Source organism: Anolis carolinensis, chromosome 2, assembly GCF_035594765.1.
Source record: "Anolis carolinensis isolate JA03-04 chromosome 2, rAnoCar3.1.pri, whole genome shotgun sequence".
Lineage (NCBI taxonomy): Eukaryota > Metazoa > Chordata > Lepidosauria > Squamata > Dactyloidae > Anolis > Anolis carolinensis.
In genome coordinates this window covers 139,874,369-139,896,533 of record NC_085842.1, presented here as the reverse complement: position 1 = coordinate 139,896,533, position 22,165 = coordinate 139,874,369, and the positions used below count along the sequence as shown (strand labels likewise).

The 22,165-nt window shown below is 39.9% G+C and overlaps 1 protein-coding gene across 1 annotated transcript in view; it reads left to right on the top strand.

The window, feature by feature from the left end:
* Positions 1–20,027, top strand: part of LOC100555977 (myosin-4) — a 42,336-nt gene extending 22,309 nt beyond the window's left edge. The window contains exons 22-39 of the mRNA XM_003217087.4: positions 1,118–1,294; positions 2,627–2,772; positions 2,880–2,970; positions 3,598–3,987; positions 4,885–5,011; positions 6,075–6,193; positions 6,739–6,935; positions 8,106–8,289; positions 8,424–8,589; positions 9,895–10,019; positions 11,006–11,314; positions 14,422–14,625; positions 15,012–15,137; positions 16,640–16,810; positions 17,013–17,117; positions 17,322–17,417; positions 18,386–18,520; positions 19,908–20,027. Of these exons, the coding sequence (XP_003217135.1) occupies positions 1,118–1,294; positions 2,627–2,772; positions 2,880–2,970; positions 3,598–3,987; positions 4,885–5,011; positions 6,075–6,193; positions 6,739–6,935; positions 8,106–8,289; positions 8,424–8,589; positions 9,895–10,019; positions 11,006–11,314; positions 14,422–14,625; positions 15,012–15,137; positions 16,640–16,810; positions 17,013–17,117; positions 17,322–17,417; positions 18,386–18,520; positions 19,908–19,922 (2,883 nt within the window). The 3' untranslated portion in view covers positions 19,923–20,027. The remainder of the gene's footprint in view (positions 1–1,117; positions 1,295–2,626; positions 2,773–2,879; positions 2,971–3,597; positions 3,988–4,884; positions 5,012–6,074; positions 6,194–6,738; positions 6,936–8,105; positions 8,290–8,423; positions 8,590–9,894; positions 10,020–11,005; positions 11,315–14,421; positions 14,626–15,011; positions 15,138–16,639; positions 16,811–17,012; positions 17,118–17,321; positions 17,418–18,385; positions 18,521–19,907) is intronic.
* Positions 20,028–22,165: the final 2,138 nt, after the last annotated feature.

Here is a 22,165-nt window from a genome sequence, read left to right as displayed (position 1 = left end):
AAAATAAGAAATTAACATGTGACTCCAGAGTCTGTCTTTGGGCTGTTGACATCAAAAAGGGATACAGTGTCCTTTCTTCATGTCTAAGCATAACCAAGAACGAATTAATCTGTGGCAGTTTTAAATTGCTGTCCACACCTGGAACAAGGATGCATATGTTGCTTAATTAAAGTAGGGCTATAATTTCATTAATGAAAAGGGAATTTATGCAATCTAGAATCCTCAAGTGACTTGGCAGTAACCTAGGAACTTCTAGCCTTCCCCTAATTAGATGTGTTCAGAAATAAAGTAGCTGCATTTGGCTGTGCCAGATATCTTGGCCACTCTTCAAATTTTCATGATGGAAGCTTTTCAGAGTGGAAAGATAGATGTATACCCTACTTGGCGAGGACAATTCTCTGCTTAAATTGATGTCCAGTGTGAGTCTCCTTTGAAGATCAAGAATAGTAAAAAGAGAAGGGTGCCTTGACGTTGAGACAGCAATGTGAGCAAGTGCACACAGATGCTTCTTGTGTCCCCCTCCTTGTTGTTTTTGTTGTTATTGCTATTATTATTTATACCCCATTTTTTCTCTCCACACGAATACACATTACATATTTAATTAAATAATAACAGTATTTTTCTACATTTGTAGGTGTATGCATAAATTATGTATATTTTATGAAAACCTGTGATGCGTTTCATCACTTTTTGAGAATGCTTAAGTTAGAACCATACACCATTATCTAAGCCCTAAAGCTCCATGAATGCAATGCCCACAAGTTGTAGCAATGTTTCATCATTTACCTTCTGAGTATGCAAGCCTTGAGTTTCAAACTCATGGAAATCCCCCTCACCTTCTTGGTGGCCTCCGAGAACTCACCAGTGTTTAGTAATGGATTGTCATCTTTCACTTAGCGTTAACCTCTAATTCTGTGTTAGATAGGCAATGGCCCTCTATTTTTTATATGATGGGCTCTATGCCTAAGTTTAATGTCTAGCAATATTTATTTAAAATGCATGGGGACTTTATTTATCAATCTTTATTGTTTTTATCTCATAAGTTAAGAAGTCAGTATAGTTAACTACTGTGCTATGAACAGGATGCTGACAATATAAGTTATGCATTGTTTCTTAGGTTAAAAATCTTACAGAAGAAATGGCAGCTTTAGATGAAAGCATATCCAAACTCTCCAAAGAGAAGAAATCTCTCCAAGAGGCCCATCAGCAGACCTTAGATGATCTCCAGGCTGAGGAAGACAAAGTCAACACTCTTTCCAAAACAAAATCTAAGCTTGAACAGCAAGTGGATGATGTAAGATAATTGATAGTGATGATTAACTATTTTGGTAGGAGAAGTGAAATCAGCTTATATACTTTTGCATGTATGAATTAAGGCTCAGTAGTTGGTAATCGAGTATTTCATTTTGAATTTACTCACTCTTCACTGTACTAGTCTTCTGTACTAGATTTTTCTGTCACCAGCTGCTCTCAAAAATTAGGGAGCCAGTGTTAGCACAGTGTCAGTGCAATATAATTCTCTAGACCATGAGTGTGTCCCACTGCTTCCCTTTCTTTTGTCTGGGCCAATGTAGACATGTTAGTTTTACCCTTTCATTCCAATTGTTGCAGCAGCACATTTACATATTAGTTTGAATCAATGAGTAGTAAATGGAAAATTGTTCTTAGAAGGATTTTTTTTCTGTCACCTAATCCCTGCAACGAGTGCCTTTGCCTCTATTCATAATGCCCCTGGAAAGTCAAGAATTCTCCTAATCAGGGATGTCAAACTCAATTTCACTGAGGGCCATATCAGCCTTATGGGCCACATCTGCCCCCCACTCAGCTGAGGTCATAATTGTGTTGCTAATAGCTAGTATTAACACTTGATTTCTGTTGCTGAAATCATTAACTAACTCACTCTGTTTGTGTTCATATCCATTTTCACACTGCTACTTTCAAATACGAATGCTAAGAAATTTCCACCACTTATGCACATACATACACTGTTTTTGGCATTCACAAACTAGGTTAAATCTAGAAATTGAATTTCCTTCATCCACATCCTGCACTTGGACCCTGCATATAGAGACATAGCATTGTTTTCTTAATTGTACAGCAAGTTTTAGAGATTCAAATTAATTTCAACAATGAAATATGCCAATCTAGCAATTATGTTTTTGTACAAGCATATAAATATTCTCAAAGTGATCAGAAGACTATTTGTAGGAACAAGAGAACTCTTTTCAAAAGATATTCACATATATATCAGGTTAGGATAAAAGTGTTTGATCACAACCCCAACAAACCCAACAGGTAGTTCCCTCCTAATTAGAATCTGCTATCTGACACATCTGAAAGGTCTTGGTTTGGGGAAAACGGAGAGTGTCTTGTCAATATTTTTATCCCTAGATAGAGAGTACTGTTACATTCTTACAATCTTCAATTAATCAAGATAATACATAAGAATTTAATCTTATTATGGCACTCTCATCCTTACATGGCCATAGGATCTGCTTGAGCCCTAAAGGACATCTGTAGATTTTCAAAACTTCTAATGTTTCACACCTTTTTCGTCATTATATTTTCCTTAAAACAGTAACTTTATATCAGTATCAGCTATTGAAATACCCATGTTTTATTTTAGCTTGAAGGCTCCCTGGAGCAAGAGAAAAAGCTTCGCATGGATCTTGAAAGAGCCAAGAGGAAGCTGGAAGGAGATTTGAAGATGTCTCAAGAATCAGTCATGGATCTGGAGAATGACAAGCAGCAAATGGATGATAAACTGAAGAAGTACACTCCTAAAATAATTGTGGATTTTAGCCTTTAATTTCTCATTTGCCCTTAGAAGATTTACTTTGCATATTCATTGGCTTACTTTACACTTTTCTTGTTCACAGGAAAGAGTTTGAAATTGGTCAGCTACAAGGAAAAATAGAGGATGAACAGGCTCAAAGCTCTCAGCTACAGAAAAAGATCAAGGAGTTACAGGTATATTGAGAACATATAGGGCAAATCAACATGATTTTAAAAAAACACCATGTACTCGTCCCAATGCCAGAGCTAGTAGTTTTCATCATGTACGATGACTTCAGGCAGGAATCCAAATTGTTTACGCCTTCACTGGAACTTGCTCTATAGTAACCAGAGTTGGAGGATACACCAGAGTTTGCAGAAAATCTTGAGTTTCCTTAGGATTTGAGGTGGTGTGAACAGTTGGATCAGATCTGTTTTGGCCTGATCCCTTATGCATATGCACACACTACCACAGCGAAGACAATAGGTTGCTCTTATGTGAGAGCCTCGCCATCACCTCTTGCTTTTGCTAAAGTCATAACTTAGGTGCCCAGCCATGTGATCAACAAGGAGGTGGTGGCTTATGGGTGACATGACAACAAGGACTGTTTGCATGACCCTGGATTCACCTGCCCCATGTGGATGCATCTAAACACATATAGTGACTGGATTGTACCTGCAGATCTTAACATAATCACTTTTACAACAATTGCCTCGGCCTATCAAATCTGAAGTATAAATTGATATCATAATAATGTATGTACTGTGGTTCCCAAATATGCTTCTCTCAAATACAGAATGAATTTATCTTATTTCCTGAAGGCCCGTATGGAAGAACTGGAGGAAGAGATTGAGGCTGAGCGGGCATCTCGGGCCAAAGCAGAGAAGCAACGGTCTGATCTCTCCAGGGAACTTGAAGAGATCAGTGAGCGTCTGGAGGAAGCTGGAGGGGCAACATCAGCCCAGATTGAAATGAACAAGAAACGTGAGGCAGAATTCCAGAAAATGCGCCGGGATCTTGAAGAGGCTACCCTAAATCATGAAGCAACAACAGCAGCCCTTCGCAAGAAGCATGCAGACAGTGTAGCTGAACTTGGAGAGCAAATTGATAACTTGCAGCGTGTCAAGCAAAAACTGGAGAAGGAAAAGAGTGAGCTGAAGATGGAGATTGATGACCTTGCTAGCAATATGGAGTCTGTCTCCAAGGCCAAGGTAAAGAGTTACATTTCTACACATTCATAATATTTTTATAAGTATACTTTCATTAAGGAAACAGAGGTATTCCTGGGTATTATTTCTTTAACAAAACAAAAAATTGGATACCAAAGACAGAAACAATATTAAAAGTATAAGGATAGATTCATGCATCACAGAAAAGAGGAATAGTTGAATATGTGAACTTTTTATTGAAAACAATATGCATGTGAGAAATGAAAAACCAAGTATGTCTCGCAGAAGTAAATAAGTTTTTGAATCTTCTAGAGTAGTGGTTCTCAACCTTTGGGTCCCCAGATGTTTTGGCCTCCAACTCCCAAGAATCCTAATAGCTGGTAAACTGGCTGGGATATCTGGGAGTTGTAGGCCAAAACACCTGGGAACCCACAGGTTGAGAACCACTCTTCTAGAGACCATTTGAAAGCTTCATCAAGGGTTAAGTTTTTCTTTGGACAGTCTCTACTTTAGTTATGATTTCCATTTTGGTGGGTAAATGTAGATTTTAAAACATTCATGTGGAGGATCTTGTGAGGCAGACTTATCTATTCTTTCCTTTTCTATTTTACAGTAAAGGTTTCTGGAGGCAGATGCCCTTTACCTTGCAGATAGGCACACATAGCTACAGGAGGATTGACTAGAATAGAATCCCATTCTTTCCCAACTCAAGCTTTATTGCTGTGTTTACTGCAGACACATAGCAGCAACTCAACACCAAAAGTGTTGTTTTTTTAAGTCATCTTTCATCATCCTCCCGATACTGATGTTACTAAAAAGATTTCAGTTACATGTAAGCTAAAGAAAGAAAGGAAGCATAAAATATTTGTTTAAAGGAGTTTATTTGTCAGATGTTTTGTTAACGATAATTTAAAACAAACTTTAATTTAATTTAAAAAGAGTAATCTGGAAAAGATGTGTCGAACCCTTGAAGACCAATTCAATGAAATCAAGACAAAAGATGAAGAGCATGTGAGACTAATTAATGATTTGAACGCACATAAAGCACGGCTGAACACTGAAAATGGTAAGTTTTCCAATTTTCAAACAAAAGATAATGTTCATGTATACTGACATTTAGATATTTATTTTTACTTTGTGTGTCTATGAATATGTTTAAAATGGAAATCAACATGTTCTTTGCATTTATATTGTATCCCTCTTAAAATATCTACCTTAACTTTCTCTGAACTGTCAAATCCTTGTCAGCTGTTCAGGTGTGACAAGTAAGGAATATTTTTTTCAATCTTCCATCATCATCCTCCCAGTGCTGGGGTTACTAAAAAGATTTCAGCTAGATCAGTGGTTCCCAACCTGGGGTCCCCAGATGTTTTTGCCCTACAACTCCCAGAAATCCCAGTCAGTTTATAAGATGGTAGGATTTCTGGGAGTTAAAGGCCAAAAACATCTGGGGACCCCGGGTTGAGAACCACCGAGCTAGATTGAGGATAAAGAAAAGAGGGGGGATATTTGAAGGAAAACCTAGTTTAGGGAGATAGAGATAGAGATAAAGAGGAAGAGGGGGAGGGGGGCACTCCTGGGGGTTATCTAACAAGGATAAAAGCTTATTCTACTGTTATTTTCAATCTGTGATGGTAAATAAGACTGCATGCCTTGTGTAGAACTGAGTTGAACTTTGCCAGTAGGACTGATGTAGCACAGAACTGAGCTATGTTTGCAGGTAAGAAAACTGTTGAAGTGATTTTACTCCTGAGCAGACATGCATAGACTTGAATTGTGCTTTACATTTTGGTGAAATTGTCTTCAGATTGGTAAGAATTATATCTGGCTCTACTATTTTGCTTTCTTTTTGCCTATTTTCTCCTTGGCCCCAACCTGTGACCCTAGCTTTTTCTGGAATGCAAGCCCTTATCCAAATAGATATGTTGCCATTAGGATAATTGTCCCTGCCTGTCCTACCACAGATTGAAGAAGCAGCCTTTTACAGACATCCTGGAACTTAATACAGAGTTGTATCTGTGCCTCAAGCTGCATATACACCAAGATGTACTAAGATTAGTGATACAACTTGGAAATTGGTAGTCCCAGCCATACAGCTTAGGATGACTGTGTGGATATTTTTTTATTAGGTGAATTTTCTCGACAACTTGAAGAAAAAGAATCTTTGATTTCTCAGTTGATCAGAGGCAAACAAGCATTCACTCAGCAGACAGAGGAGCTCAAGAGGCAATTGGAGGAAGAAAACAAGGTGATGTTCTCTTAATTTAGAATATTCATATATGTCCTTATGAAGCAGAATAGCTTAAAAACATTAGAAGCAATGAAAAACTCATCTCTGCTTTTCATCTGATATGGGCTGATGGTGGGCCTAAATATCCTAAAGACACCAGATCCTGTCTGATCTTGGAAGCTAAGCAGGGTCAGGTTTGGTGGGAATCTGGAGGGGAAATTGCTTTTGCAAATTCTCTCATTGTAATAGAAAAAACTTCAATAATGCAGAATTATATCAATATAGTTTCATACCATATGATTACTCTTAAAAAGTTGCTGTGGTAAGGGTATGATTGAGGATAAATGAAGCAGTATAAGAAAAATAATTATCAAAAAGCAATGCCAAAAATGTTCAGTTAGAACATTTGAAGAATGAACATAACAGAACTTGTTTAAAGTCAGTGTACAAATTATAACCTGAAGCAAAAATCATCTTTATGTGGTATCATTGACAGAGTGGATATAAAGTATCCAGTGAAAAAAATTACCAGTGTAGTTACCTTTGTATTTATGAACCCTCAGGCAAAGAATGCTCTAGCCCATGCCTTGCAATCCGCCCGCCATGACTGTGACTTGCTCCGGGAGCAGTTTGAAGAGGAGCAAGAAGCCAAGGGTGAGCTCCAACGTGCCATGTCCAAGGCAAACAGTGAAGTAGCCCAGTGGAGAACCAAGTATGAAACAGATGCCATTCAACGGACCGAGGAATTAGAAGAAGCCAAGTATGTACTGGGGAAGAATGTTGGAAATGCCCTGCCACTTTATTAGGGATGACCATTGGTGTTTTTAAATTGTTGATACAAAATAATTTCTGTTATTTTACAATGACAGCAAAATTGTTCACAGATCCCCTTGCACAGAGTAACTTGCCCTCAGACACTCTCTCTTGTCTTTGCTGACTGTTAGTTCTTTCTCACTGTTCATTAGGCTTCTGCAATTTGGCTGGAGGGCAATCTGCTTTTGGCATCCACATTTTGTTGGGCACCCAGATCCATTTTTGGGAGCTTACCGAAAATCGGCTAATGAAAATATCTATTTTTGGCTGGGTAGCCAAAGGATCCAGGAAGATGTGGCCAACTGGCGGCAATGGGGAATTTACGAGGCTCCCCTTTCCATTCCTAGATCCTTTCCTTTCTGCCTTTCAAGGGAGTCTGGGTTTCAGCAATGGGGTTAAGGAAGCACCATTCCTGGGCCCCTTTCCTTTCTTGCCTTCAAGGGAGTCTAGGTTTGAGGAACATGGGGTTAAGGAAGCACCCGTCCTGGGAACCTTTTCTTTCTTCCTTTCAAGGACGTCTGGGTTTGAGCAGTGGGGTTGAGGAAGCAGTACGTAAGACACATTGTGGCGTTCTTCTATTCAGATTGGCCCAACAGGCAGGGCTCATAGGGAAAGCCTGTGCGAGCAGCATGCTGCAACCTCTTTGCGCGGCGCATGATGCTAAATAGGGGAGGAGGAGCCATGATTGGCTGCCATGTGATCCCATAATGCAAAAACGTGACAGCTGGGCCCTAACTGTTAAGGCCATCCAGCCAAGCCGAACAAGCCAGTTTGGTTGGAGGAAACCGACTACTCCGAATCCGTGCATAAGCCTACTGTTCATTGTTCCTTCAGCAATTGTGATTTTGCTTGTAGATATGGAGCCATTAATTTCACAATCAGGTCTGCCTGTAAGGTCATACCTTTGTTTTTGTATCATAAAATCTTAGAACTGAAGAAATCAAAAAAGTCAGTCCAACACCCTATTAAACAGGTTTACACAGTCAAAGTCTCCTGTCTTCTGGCATCATCCCAGGACCTGCCATATAGCAGAACTTTATAACCATTCTTTCTAAAAAGTGTGCCTTAAATTGTTTGAAAAATGCCTTTAGTTTGCCTTGGGTTCTTTGTCTTTCAGGAAGAAACTAGCTCAGCGTCTTCAAGAATCTGAAGAACAGACTGAAGCAGTCAACTCTAAATGTGCTTCTCTAGAGAAGACCAAGCAAAGACTACAAGGAGAAGTTGATGACCTCATGATTGATGTGGAGAGGTCTAATGCTGCCTGTGCAGCCCTGGACAAAAGGCAGAGGAACTTTGATAAGGTAACATTTTCTTTTTGCATGAGGTGAATTGAGACAAACATTCTTTGACAGCACTCAATTCTTCCCCAGTTTACACATTTTACTTGGCTAAAGGTGCTCTGTTTCTGTGCTATATACACATATGCATTCTTTAGGTACTCGCAGAATGGAAGCAGAAGTATCAGGAGTGTCAGGCTGAACTGGAGTCCTCCCAGAAGGAGTCACGATCCCTGAGTACTGAAATCTTCAAAATGAAGAATGCGTATGAGGAGGTGCTCGACCAGCTTGAGACGGTCAGGCGAGAGAATAAAAACTTGCAACGTAAGCGTCTTCTTTCTGTAGTCTTTGTTCCATTCTGAATGGACAGATTCACACAAATACTTTTGCACATTCAGGGCTAAGAACCATTCAGTCAAAATAAACACTCCACATTCGACATATAATTGGAGGAGACAGACCACAACTTTTATTGGTTACAGATGTAAATGTGGATTGGCCCTCATGGGTCTGGATCCAAGCATCAAGTTACAGTTGATCTATAAACTCGACCTGTTGGAAATCGTGGGATGACAGGATCCAGATGAGCAGATGACCCCCCTACCAGGAGGTTCAGAAAAGGTGTTAGCTCCTGAGCTGCATCAACCCAATTCTGCACAACACTTCCCGTGACTCCATAACTAATGCTGAAGAGATACTGGTAATAGATGTTTTGGATCCAGGACCCCTGCCACTGATCCAAACGTTGTGACAAATACCCACATAACATACAGCATACCCATAAACACATCAAGTATGCAGAGCACAAACTGACTACCAGGTTGATGTGTGGGACACCACTCCAGGAAGGATTGCTGAATGCCTTGTGAGGGTGGGATTTACCCACCCGCCCCCCCACTGCCACTTGACCAGAATTAAATCCCTATCTGAGCCCTTGGGAAGAAGAAGCCAGTGATCCGCCAGGGCTCCACAAACAACCCCGCCTTCAAATTCAGCCATGCAATGAGCCACACAGCTTGCTCTTGCGGTTTGCTGATTCCTGACCTAAAATAGGACTTGTTGCTTTTGAAGTTTTTAGATGTGAAACCATCTCCACCTCTGGAGGCTGTGGGGATGCAGTGTGTGTGAGGGAACAACATTCTTCCTAACCCTCATTTCCTTCCCAAGCCCAGTCTTTGACATCTTCAGAATAGTGAGGCATTATGCAGGAATCTGGAACCTCTCAGTCCAGTGGTGTGGAGCCCCCTCCCTCTTACTGAACCCAGCAATCTAAAGTATTTATTTATACCTGTTGCTTGATGAGTCTGGCACTAAGTGATTGCTTACTTATGTAGAGTAGCTATCAAGGACCAAATATCAGATATTAAAAGTCAGTATTTTTAGAGCAATGCAGTACAATGTTGCTGAAAGATCATGTGTCTGTAGTCTCTCTTAGTTAGGCTTTTTCAATTTTAGATTGTCCATAAGAAAAAGCCACATTTCCTCTATGCCCGTATATACACATTTTAATGTCAGATGAGTATCCAATCTTAATGCTGTCAGTATGTAATTGTACTTTTATGACATTACAGTACCGGGCATATTAACAATAGTAATAATGATGATGAAATATCTGATTTCTTTCCTCAGAGGAAATTTCTGACCTGACTGAGCAGATAGCTGAAGCTGGCAAAAGCAGCCATGAATTAGAGAAAGCCAAGAAGCATGTTGAACAGGAGAGGTCAGACCTCCAGGCTGCTTTGGAGGAAGCAGAGGTGAATATGGGCTATTTGAATGCTATTACCGGTAATTGAATCTCTCTATAAATAGAGTTTGTCTGCCCTCCAGAGGTAGGTCAGTGCTGTGTACAGAGCAAAGCAGCCCCGCTTCAATGAATGTTTTCTACATCCTCTTGCTTGAAATGGCAGAGCTTATGAATGAACTTTCATAGTAAAGCAACCCCTATTACAATACTCAACTAAAGCATTCAAAGGGATTTTAGTGCCACCTCCTGGCTAAAAATGGGAAAATATAATGCACAGTTGAGCTGAAAAGACCCAGCCAAATTAGAAAAATGAATCACGTTTTCTAGGAGACTCTGGAAGATTGGGACTGAGTTAAGATCTAACAGGACTGTTTTCCGTTATTTGTACTGCAGCATTATCTATTGTATAAGGCTGAAGATTGTTGCTTCACCTTCCAAACACTTCTACATTTTTCATTGGCTTTCTTTCAAACTTGAAGTAGTGTGGTTAGTTCATAAGAGTGGCACATTTTAGTGCATGCTTGCTTCTGATATGGGTTATCACCCAAAAATTTCCACTACTCACTAAAATTCCTAATATTTCCTAATTTAAAGAAAATCAGTGTTGAGATTTTAGTGAAAAATTGCTACCAAAATTGAATTAATTTATCTTCGGGTTAGTGTAACCAACCACTGAACCTTAACTCTTACCAAAAAAAGTAACCATCCTCTTCTTTGATTAGAGTAGCAAAAGGCAAGAGTTTAGTCCATCCTGGGAAAACCTGAAACAAGCACCAATCACTTCTGCTGTCCTTACTACCTTTGGAACATTATTGGAAGATAGTGGGGTGGGAGAGGAGATCCATCACTCTTCTGTCACTGATCTCCAGGAGGCATGGCTGATTTGTGAATAGTCAAAACTGTGCATGTAAAACCCATGCATATGGAGGACTGACTGTACATATTTTCTAATGAAAAAGTAGAGTTGAAATAAATAATCTTTTTTGATTGACTCAGGGCTCCTTGGAACATGAAGAGGGGAAAATCCTGCGTGTCCAGTTGGAACTGAACCAACTAAAGTCTGAAATTGATAGGAAGGTTGCAGAGAAGGATGAGGAAATTGAACAACTGAAGAGAAATCACCAGAGAATGATGGATACTATGCAGAGTACGCTGGATTCTGAAGTCAGAAGCAGGAATGATGCCCTGCGAATTAAGAAAAAAATGGAAGGCGATCTGAATGAAATGGAAATCCAGCTGAGCCATGCCAACCGCCAAGCAGCAGAGACACAAAAACACTTAAGGAATGTCCAAGGACAACTGAAGGTCAACTTAATCATATATCATCTTTAGGATTTGTAACAGTTAGCTTGGGGCATATATGCACTGACATTTTATGCAGTTTGAAGGCAGCTTGACAGCATGGTGTTTACGTGATACCCTCTGTGAACACATGCTACAGTGTGCTTTAAAGGTTATAAATTGAAATAATTAAAGTCAGGGAATACTCTAAAATAGAGCCTTTAATGTGCATCAGTGTAAACTGTATTACATGGCAAAAATGATTAAGTGACAGGGTACCCCAGCGATCTGCACATGCACATTATGTAGAGAGGACTTGGAAAAAAATCCTGTATTTTTGCTGCTGTTAAGCCGCTGATCCTGCAGATTCTGGAACTGCTTTGAGGCCAGACTCTGTAGTGCATATAGGCACCATCCAGCCCTTGAACTAGATCCAGCACTTCCCATCTAATTATCTGTCTTCTGGTTTCACACCGACTTAAGTAGTCAATGTAGATGTGCACCTTGGTTCATTCTGTGACTGAAGAGAGGAGAGAGTTGATCCTATTACGCTTTCTAACAGGAATGGGGAACCTGAGGCTCTCTCAAGTGTTATTAGATATATTATCTCCCAGCTGCCCCAGGCAAGACAGTTAAATAAGTAGGGAGGAGAATTATTCCAGCCCAATATCTGGACAACCACATTTCCTTAAAACTGCGATCAAAAGTTATGGATTGTGTGCTAAAATGATCTTAATTTTAATTCAACCAAAAGCCCTCAGCCATGATGGTAAAAGTTAAACACCAGTCTTTAAATTCTGTTTTTTTGGAACAAAACAGAAAATGAATACCATGTTTTCCATCTGTTTTATTTTGTGTAAACCTGTTTCTGCTTTTAAACGATATTTTGATCTTTCTCACAATTTCATATACAGTGTTCCCTCACTACTTCGTGTTTCACTTTTCGCGGATTCACTGTTTCGCGGTTTTTCAATAAACTCTAAAAGACTATTATAAATCATAAAAAATTACAATTTACAGCCTAAGGAAGGGAGGAAGGAGAAGCCAAAGCGATTTATTAACACATGATTGGTTGATAAAGACTTAAAATAGTGTATAACTACTAAAATAATGTATAAATATTAAAATAAATATAGTGTCCCTACTTCACGGATTTTCACTTATGGCGGGTGGTCCTGGAACCTAACCCCCGTGATAAGTGAGGGAACACTGTAGCTGTAAGTAGTCCAATAAAAACATAATGCTTAAGTCTGAAAAAGTTTTTTTCAAACTTCTATTTGGTAGTGGAGTAGAAGTTACATAACATTGGGAATGAGGTCTCTTGCTTCTGTTTTATTTCTTTCTGCGATAATTCCAGGGTTTCTGCCAGAAAAGGGGGGTGGAGTGGAATCTGTAACCCTGACAAATGTATAGTACTATTTTGTTCCTTTTTCCTGGTGCAAAATATTTCTTTCACATGTATCAGGAGTCAGGGACTTCCAGGATAATGTGTTCTGGGTACATGATGACCGGTTCTCAAGGGAGTGCCCTATGTCAGATGCTTTTTTCACTTTATTTTTGCAGAAGGCAAGGTGGAAGAAAATCCATATAACACTAGAAGTTGTTGTCAGCTTTACCCTACTATATTTCATGAACTGTATTTAATGCCATTTTTGTAATTGAGACATTGCACTCCTCCGAAAAAAATGTTTTTTTAAAAAACCAGTCAGAGTGCCATTACATTTCCTCAGGTGCTGGACTAATTCCAGCCTCTGATTCCTCTATTCTCCCTACTTCCCTGACTGGTCTGACGATTTCCCATGTTTCCCTTCCTATCTGCCAAACTGCTTCCCTCCTTCTCCTCCATTTCTCTCACCTACACTGATGGGGGAGTGTGATTGCTTTATTTATGCTTTATTTTAAATGATGATATTTGCACTAATGGTGTAAGAAACAATGTGAAAAATGTGTAGTGAAACTTTATGACAGCTTCCAGGGTTATAGTCAAGTATTCATAGGGCGGAGAAATGCAGAGGAGTGTTAAAGATTCATTTAACATACATTTTTATACATTATAGTTGTATTCTCAATTCGCTTCTAACACAATAAATAAATAAATTTAGCATACACCACAGAGAGCTCCCAGTGTTGGAAAGGTAAAGTGCAAATGGTCTATATGGCACTGATGTGTGAAATGTGGCATTAGAATCTTGACCGAATAATGCCAGTATGCAGCTTGCTTCTGTAGTGGAGCAAGGGGATAACTACGACAAGCAATCAAACTGGTGGCTGGATAATAGAGGTAGCCTTTTTTACAGCCATGACACAGAATTCTGAAATTAAATCAGTGTCTGGTTCTCTCACTGCTGTTGATAAAAACAATGAAATATTTTAGTAATTGCTGATTGGGGGGAAATGAAACAGTTATGAAAGTAGCTTAGGCAAGCCTCCCCTCTACCCACCCACTGGGCTGATCCCCTTTGCAAAGAGATATTACCTTTAGCCTAAAACCAGTAAGGCAACCCCTGCTTTGCTGGACCATCCTGTGCTGGGGGAAAAAGTTTTGAAATTTATATAATGGTCCCTCAAGTGCTATTGTTCAAAGTGCATATTAAATAACTCAGTTTATGCATTAGACCCACTCCACATCCTTCATCCAGGGAGCTTAAGTAGTCTAACAATGTGCTAATATCATAATATTATCTTTATGGTATGTTGGGTGGTATTTTAAAAAATCTTTTAAATGAAACAAGTCATTACAAATAGTTCCCTTGACAGTTGACTAGGCTGAGAAAGATTGGCTTATACAAGGCTACTAGGCTGAGACAGACTGCCTTGTGTGGTAAGCTTTGATTGTCTGGGAATTTGGATGTTTTTTAAAATTAGTGTTTAGATAAAATATTTAAAAGTGTATTAAATAGCCAGTAAGATTAGCACTGCAATGTTCAATATGTTTTAAAACAATGTAAAGCTGTAGGAATTTTAAAGCAAGAGTCATGGTCAATGGATTATAAACTGTCTGACTTTGCTAGACATATTTACTTGTAAAACCATATATGTGTGCATGTACACTAAAAGTCAGCCATTTTAGTTTTTGTTTTCATGAAAGAAGATTTCATCTTTGAGATGCAAAGTATTTATGCTTGCTACAGGATTCCCAGCTTCATCTGGATGATGCGCTGCGAGGCAATGAAGACTTAAAGGAGCAGCTAGCGCTTGTAGAGCGCAGGAACACCCTAATGACGACTGAGCTGGAGGAGATGAGAATGGCTCTGGAACAGACTGAACGGGCTCGCAAAGTATGTGAGCAAGAGCTGACAGATGCCAGTGAGCGTGTGCAACTCCTGCACTCCCAGGTACAGAATCACAGAGCGGAATGGCCACAGACTCTGGTGACAAAACCCTGCTGGGAAATCATTCCCTTTAAATCAGTTGCACTATCTCAGCATGAAGTGTCACACAGAAAAGATGTACTGCAGAAAGATGCTTTAGTGATAATTCATAATAAAAGAGGAAGGCCAAAAACTACTTTCATTGTCCAGTATTTCCTGGGATTTAGAGTCATTCTCCAGCCTTCCCAGTGGGATGAGTCAAACAGGTCCTGGTCATTGAGCTGTGATGGAAATAGAATAGGACGTATCTCCTCATTTGATTGTGTAGTAACTAGTGTGGACTGATGCTGACACATGGTTAGCCTGTAGGATTAAACTGTAGGTAACTAAATTGTCAAATGTGCCCACAGAACACCAGCCTTCTCAATACAAAAAAGAAGTTGGAGACAGACCTAGCTCAATTCCAGGGGGAGATTGATGATGCCATCCAGGAGGCACGAAATGCTGAAGAGAAAGCCAAAAAGGCGATTACAGATGTAAGTGTCCTTGCTTAGACCCAGCCACTTTTATTTATTTTGTGTCAAAAGCATTGCATAAATAAGTTTAAAACTGATAAAAAGGAATCACAAGCAGCTAAATGGTTTTAGACCAAAAACGGGCAACAGCAACAGATTGTCTATAGCTTTAAACAGTTCTTCCTCTGTGCATGAGGCAGGGCATTGTGGGCAAGCATACAGATGCTGAGTTGTTTGTTCTGCTCAGCAGTCACACAAGGTAGAGAATTCTTCTAGGTACTGCCATTTAGCCAGGCTGTCTTTTGATCTGCCAACTCCACTTCTGAGTCTGTTTAGGAACTTCCAAGTTGCCCATTCTTGGTTTGCCCCTGGAAGGAGACCTTCATGGGGGGTCATCCAGTTAGAATTGCCTGATTTTGCTGCCCACGGGGATATTCTTGCTGCTGTTGGAAGAACATTTAGAGGAGTGGTGGTTCTTATGGAACTTTTCCTTGATTTAAGTCTACTGGGAGGAGGCTGATAGCTAGAGAGTGGATGGCTTTCACAGTGTTCAGCCTTATTTCTCTCACAATTGGCAGCAACTTCCCATTGCACACCGGGGGGGGGGGGGGATGCCAACTAGCTTATAGAGTCTATCAACAGGTGTAGGTTTAAGACATCCAGTGGCACCCAGGCACTTGAAAGTGCTGCTCAGCATTGGTGGATCTATCTGAACAGAGTTTACCTTGCACTTAACCAGTTTATGTTCATATGAGGTAAATTACCAAAGCTATAGATGGAATGGGTTATATATTTTTCATACAATGGTTTTCATGCAAACATCATGCATGTAGTTTCTTGTATGTGTGGATTGAGATTCATAGGGAAGATAACTTAACACCTTGCTACTAGAAGAGATACTATACTACAGGTTTGATAGAAGAGAAACTAAACTTGAGATGCAAAAGTATAAATCGTTAGATAAAATTGCCAATTATTGACATATAATTTTGCATTATACACATTTTTATCTCATACATACTTGTTTGTGTAAAAAATTGCCTTCTTAACTTTCCTCTAAAATTGCAGAGTTCTCTATAACTTAGGGATGAATGAAGCAGCAACCTTTTTAGAGGACTGCTCTTTGCATTTTTTGTATTCTCTCTTCCCTCAGTTCAGTAAGCACAGGAGCAGAGAAATGATGTTTCCAGAAAGTTCTGCCTTCAACTCCCATCAATTACACTCATGTGGCCATTGATAAAGGATTGTGAGGACTGTTGTGTCCTCAAACATCTGAAGAACCAAAGATTCCCCACTCTTTAATTAGATGAAAAAGCATGCAAGCACATTCCACACATAAAAACAAAGCTCATTTCATTTTACCACAGATGCATATTAAAAGTGTGGCTTGGACCCTTGCCCAGATGACAAACCACAGGGAGACAAACCTAAGTTAGCTGTTGTTAACACACCTTGAATGTAACACTGAGAGCAAGACTGACAGGTGAGCATTTACACATACAATTTGGGATGTATTTAACTAGGCAGCCATGATGGCAGAGGAATTGAAGAAGGAGCAAGACACCAGTGCCCACCTGGAGAGGATGAAGAAGAACCTGGAGCAGACTGTGAAGGATTTGCAGCACCGTCTGGATGAAGCAGAACAGCTGGCACTGCGAGGTGGCAAGAAGCAACTGCAGAAGCTGGAGGCCAGGGTATGCATGAGGAGGGGGTGCCAGGCCCTATGCCTAGGATTGTTTCCATTTGTTATGTTGGTTAAAGGTGTAAGGGCAGGAAATGATTTTGTTACCATATTGACACTTTCCTGCACCTCCAAAATATGTCATTAGTCATTGTAATAATTTTCTAAAGATATGTTGTTGTAGATATGTCTTTTCATTAGAATATTCTATTTAGGTGCGTGAGTTAGAAAATGAGCTTGATGCTGAACAAAAGCGAGGAGCTGAGGCCATCAAAGGAGTGAGAAAATATGAGCGGAGAGTGAAAGAAATAACTTACCAGGTAATGCCATTTCCAATTATATTATTTATGGGATTTATTTCTCCTCATTACTTTCAGATTTACTGTTACACTGTGAGAGAAGCAAAACATAGTGTTTACTGCTTCTCCCTGTTTTCCTCTGGTGTATAACCATACCCTTCATATCCTGAAAAACCAGTCTGTAAGATCCCTTTAGTGTTGGTATTCCATTTGCATTCTCTGCAGGCTGAAGAGGATAAGAAGAATGTTTTCAGACTCCAAGACCTGGTAGACAAGCTCCAGCTGAAGGTGAAAGCGTATAAGAGACAGGCTGAGGAGGCTGTAAGTACATAAGTGTCAAACGGTTCTTCCCCCCAGACATAAGCAGAGATTGTCCAAATGAAAAGGCACTTTCAAAAATACTGTAAACTTTGGCGGAAGTTATATTTAAAATCCCTGTTATTGTTTATGACTTGACTGCTATATAATGCATATCAGATGCTCATGCCTAACTGCACCAAGTTGGTGTGTGACCCTGAATACTAGTTCATCTACACTTCTAACTATGTGAAGTTGCAAAGACTACAAGGCACTCCCTGGCTATATTCTTCTGAAGCAGTCCACCATGATTTGTGATTAAATAATACTCACACCTTGAATATGCAACAATCCATACCCTTGTGAGAAGGTAGCTTTTTCATAAAACCTCAGTTAACTAATTAAAAACAAGGTTAGCAGTTTGCCAAGCAATTTGGCATATGGGGAAATCAATTCTTATTCTAGACAAGAAAACACAATCAGATTTCCGGTCTAGGGTATTTCTTCAAAGAACCAAAGCAGAAAAAATGTCAAGCAGATCTAGTCAGTTGCTAACATTGAACAAAATCCTCAGTGTCTATTGTCTTGATAAATCATGCTAGGAAAAACACCCTAAGTCATGCAGAAAGGGCTCCATAGTTGATGGTTCCATTACTTATTCACCAGATTGACTAAGGTTATTTACATCCCAGAACCTATCAAGTTTTCTGACTGTTGCAGCAGGGCTCAAAGACTGCTTATACTGCATTGCCATATAAGAAGAAAGAATGTGTTTTTTTCCAGGAAATGACTCCCTTTATCCACAACAGACATCTTTCCATAGTGCAGCTGTCCCTTCTAATATAGAGGAAGGTACATTTCCATCCTTCGCTTATTGCTATTTCCAATGTCCTGATGTATTATAGAAAGCCTGAAGTGTTGTCTATACGTAAGTGACTATGAGATTGCTCTGTCTAGAGTGCTTTTTTCACATTATGATTGTGTTGTGCCAGGAGGAACTGGCCAATTCCAACTTGTCCAGGTGCAGGAAAGCTCAGCATGAGCTAGAAGAGGCTGAAGAGCGAGCAGATATTGCTGAATCACAGGTCAACAAGCTGAGGGCCAAAAGCCGTGACATTGGTGGGAAGGTGAGTGCCTTGGAGAAACCTTTTCGCTCTGTTTTTTCAAAGCAGAACACTGCATATACTGAATAAATGAAACTCACCTAAGTCAAGCTTTACTGGGGCCAAAATTATGGATTTTGATACAGCCTGTGAATAAGTTGAGGGTCATTCAACAGAGTGAGGAAGGTGCCAGTAACACTTTAAAGGCCAGCCACCCCAGCTGCCACAATCCCTCTCCTCCATTCAAAAAGACTACAAATTGTGTTAAAGTAGAGAGAGTAGAGAGGATTAGTGCTATCTTTAAGTCAATGGTTCTCAACCTGTGGGTCCCCAGTTGTTTTGGCCTACAACTTCCAGAAATTCCAGCCAGTCTACCAGCTGTTAGGATTTGGAGTTGAAGGTCAAAACATCTGGGAACTCACAGGTTGAGAACCACTGCTTTAAATTTTCCCAAAATTGACTACACTCTTGGACTAAATGAGGGCTGGGAGTGGGATTCTCCTCACTTCCTTCTCTTTCCCCATCTGCCTCTTGCTATTCCAGAGGCAGTATTTTTTTTATCTTTAAGGTTTTTTTTTAAGTACCATACCTGCAATTGTGAAATTGCTTTAAAATCATTTTTAAATATTTTGGAGCAGAAGAAGTGCAGGAAGAGGGGCTGTGAGGTTATGCAGGAAGGAGTGTGGGACCATGTGTCAGTGAACTGGTGCAGTCAATCCAGAGATTTGCAATAGCAAGGGTGTTCATGTCAGCATGCAACTGCTATCAGTATGCAATTGCCATGAAATAAAATCCTAAATCTGTGGAAGCCTAGTCTACCCAGCTCGGGAGATCTGATGTACAGGCCTGATGACTATCAGTCACTAGTTCTCCAACAAATAATAAATACATAAAGATATGCATACTTGTATATGTATATCCTTTGGCTAGGGGTCTCTCTCTAAATTCCAATGACAATAATTGAAGTATTAATTCTGGCTTCTATATCAATATATGCTGTGCAATTTTACTTGATCATAATACTTCAGGGACTGCTCCTTTTCATGGCCTTTAAAAGAACAGGAATTGTGCCCAGACAGAATCTGGCAGGCTGGCTATACCTAGTGCATGAAAAGGAAGTTTTGAATCTTTATATCTGTTGTGTTCCCTCTTTTTGCTATACCATTGTGCCAAGAAATTAAAGACAGGCAATTCCTGTGACTGTAAGTGCAGGGCAGTAATCCAAGGTGTGTAATATGTGTGTGTATATAGCTGTATTGACATGATTCTCCCTTGCCGGAAAAAAATGCAGTTGGAAAAAAGCTCTGGCTGTTTGCCTTTGCCATTGTTATGCACCTACTTGCATGCTGTTCTCAATTTAATGATTCACTTACCCTGTTATCTGACAACATTTGGCTTTCTTTTTGTGCAGAAATCTGAAGAATGAGCTCTGCCTTGCTCCAGCTACAGTGATTTCACACAATGTGGAGTTCTTCACTGGCAATGTACATGTACATGATCTGATCAGAATAAAATACATTTGTGCAACTCATTTAATTCATGCTTAATGTTATACCAGATAAATGGACTAAGGAAAATAAAGGAGGAAAATAGTGGAAAATCCCATGAGAATAGTCATCTCAAACACGTAGTTATAGTTATAACTCACAAAGAGCTCCTTGTGTTTGTTGAATGCTGATGCTCTATTGTTGTGGAATTTCATTTGGACGCGGGTGAAGAAAGCAGACTGACAGCAGAAGTTGTCTTCAAGATAGTTTACTTTTGGCCAAGAGCAGGTGACAATGTTAGCTAATGCCCAGAAAACGCAATGCCACACCTTGCCTGTAGTGGCTTTCCAATTTATACAATTTTACAGAGCATGCGCAGAAGCTAACTGACAATGGAATTTGCTGACTATTACAATCCTTTTGGACATGCGTAGTTGCCTTGTAACTTATATAACTCATTACTCATCACATCAGGTGAAGTGTCCATAGTTTGCTCCACGTATGCACTATCCTCAGGTGACATGTTCATAGTTCATCCCACGTAACTCATCCGGGCAGCCAAATCATTACTGCAGTTTGCATGACCTTATATTGTGAGCAAAGAGCAAATGTCAGGCAGAACATGTCCTGTCAACACTTTCATGGAAAAACAAGATTTTTGAGTAAGGGTCATCTAGGTAAGGGATTATTAGGGTCTTTAAATAAAATATTCAAGAGCTGCTACATTACTATGATAATTACAACACCTTGGTAAGTTGGGCCTTTTAAAAATCATGTGAAGACCTACCCGAGGCCTTCCTACATTCCAGTCCTAATCAACTAAGCTTTGAGAACTTAACTGACAAGCTGGGCAGCCCTTGCTAGTTGGGGATTAATTACTAGGTAAACAGTAGAACACATGTTTGAATAGCCACTTTGTGGTGTGTTTCTTTTTCTTGTTTTGAAGTATCTTAAAAAACTATGGTAATAGGAAAACAGCAATTTTGGAATAAGAACATCACAAGGGAACTAGCTAAAATGAACCAACTAGTGTTTTAAAAGGCCTGGGAAAATCATACCCTTCAACATTTCACAGGAAAAAAAATCAGAACATGTATGGCTAAATATGCCAAAATGTAGCCAATATAGTATTTTGTGTGTGTGTCAGGAGCGACTTGAGAAACTGCAAGTTGCTTCAGTGTGAGAAAATTGGCCGTCTGCAAGGACATTGCCCAGAGGTCACCCGGATGTTTGATGTTTTACCATCCTGTGGGAGGCTTCTCTCGTGTCCCTGGATGAGGAGCTATAGCTGACAGACGGGAGATCACCCCGTTCCCTAAATTTGAATCACCGACATTTCAGTGAGCAATTCTGCCAGCACAAGAGTTTAACCCATTGTGCCACCGGGGGCTCCAAATTGGAATCAATGAGGAAGAAAACACAAGTGAGGACAGGCTGCAGCAATTTGCATTTGTCTAAGCCAGGGGTTCTCAAACTTTTTCAGTTGCAGAGCTCTTTTTAAAGCAAAATTTCTTATGGAGCTCCAAGGAACGTTTATATATTATACATTATATTATATATAATGTATACATGTCAGGCATGGGCAAACTTTTTAACCAACATAAACTTAACAGTATTTCAGTGGAAAATTCATGGGGGCATCCAGTCCAACCCCCTTCTGCCATGCACAATTCTCTAAATGCACAAGATCCCAGCTGGTCTTGGAAGCTAATCAGGGTCAGCTCCAGTTGATACCTGGATGGAATTCCATCAATGAATACTAGGGTTATGGACTATATTACAATGGGAGGAACTGGCAAAATCAGCTCTGAGCTTTCCTTGCATAAGAAAACTCTCTGAAAATGAAGCAAGCACAAAAGCGGCTGGAACACAGGTGGCGATGGAAACCGGATGAGGTGTCAGTGTCCACTTTCAAGGCTTTTCGCAGGTCCTACGAATCAGCTGTCAAGGACGATAAAAAATCTTACAATTCCTCCTTAATAGCCTCTGCTAGATTGCGCCCAGCACAATTATTCAAAATCGTTCATGCTTTGACCAGTCCAGCTCCCTTAGTCCAATACCCAGCAACCACGGCTCTTACAGCAGAGGCATTCCAGAAGTTTTTTACTGATAAAATCACCGTGCTTCGGCAGGAACTGCCCCCTACAGTGGATACCTTGAGTGAGCTCGAGACTTTGTGGCC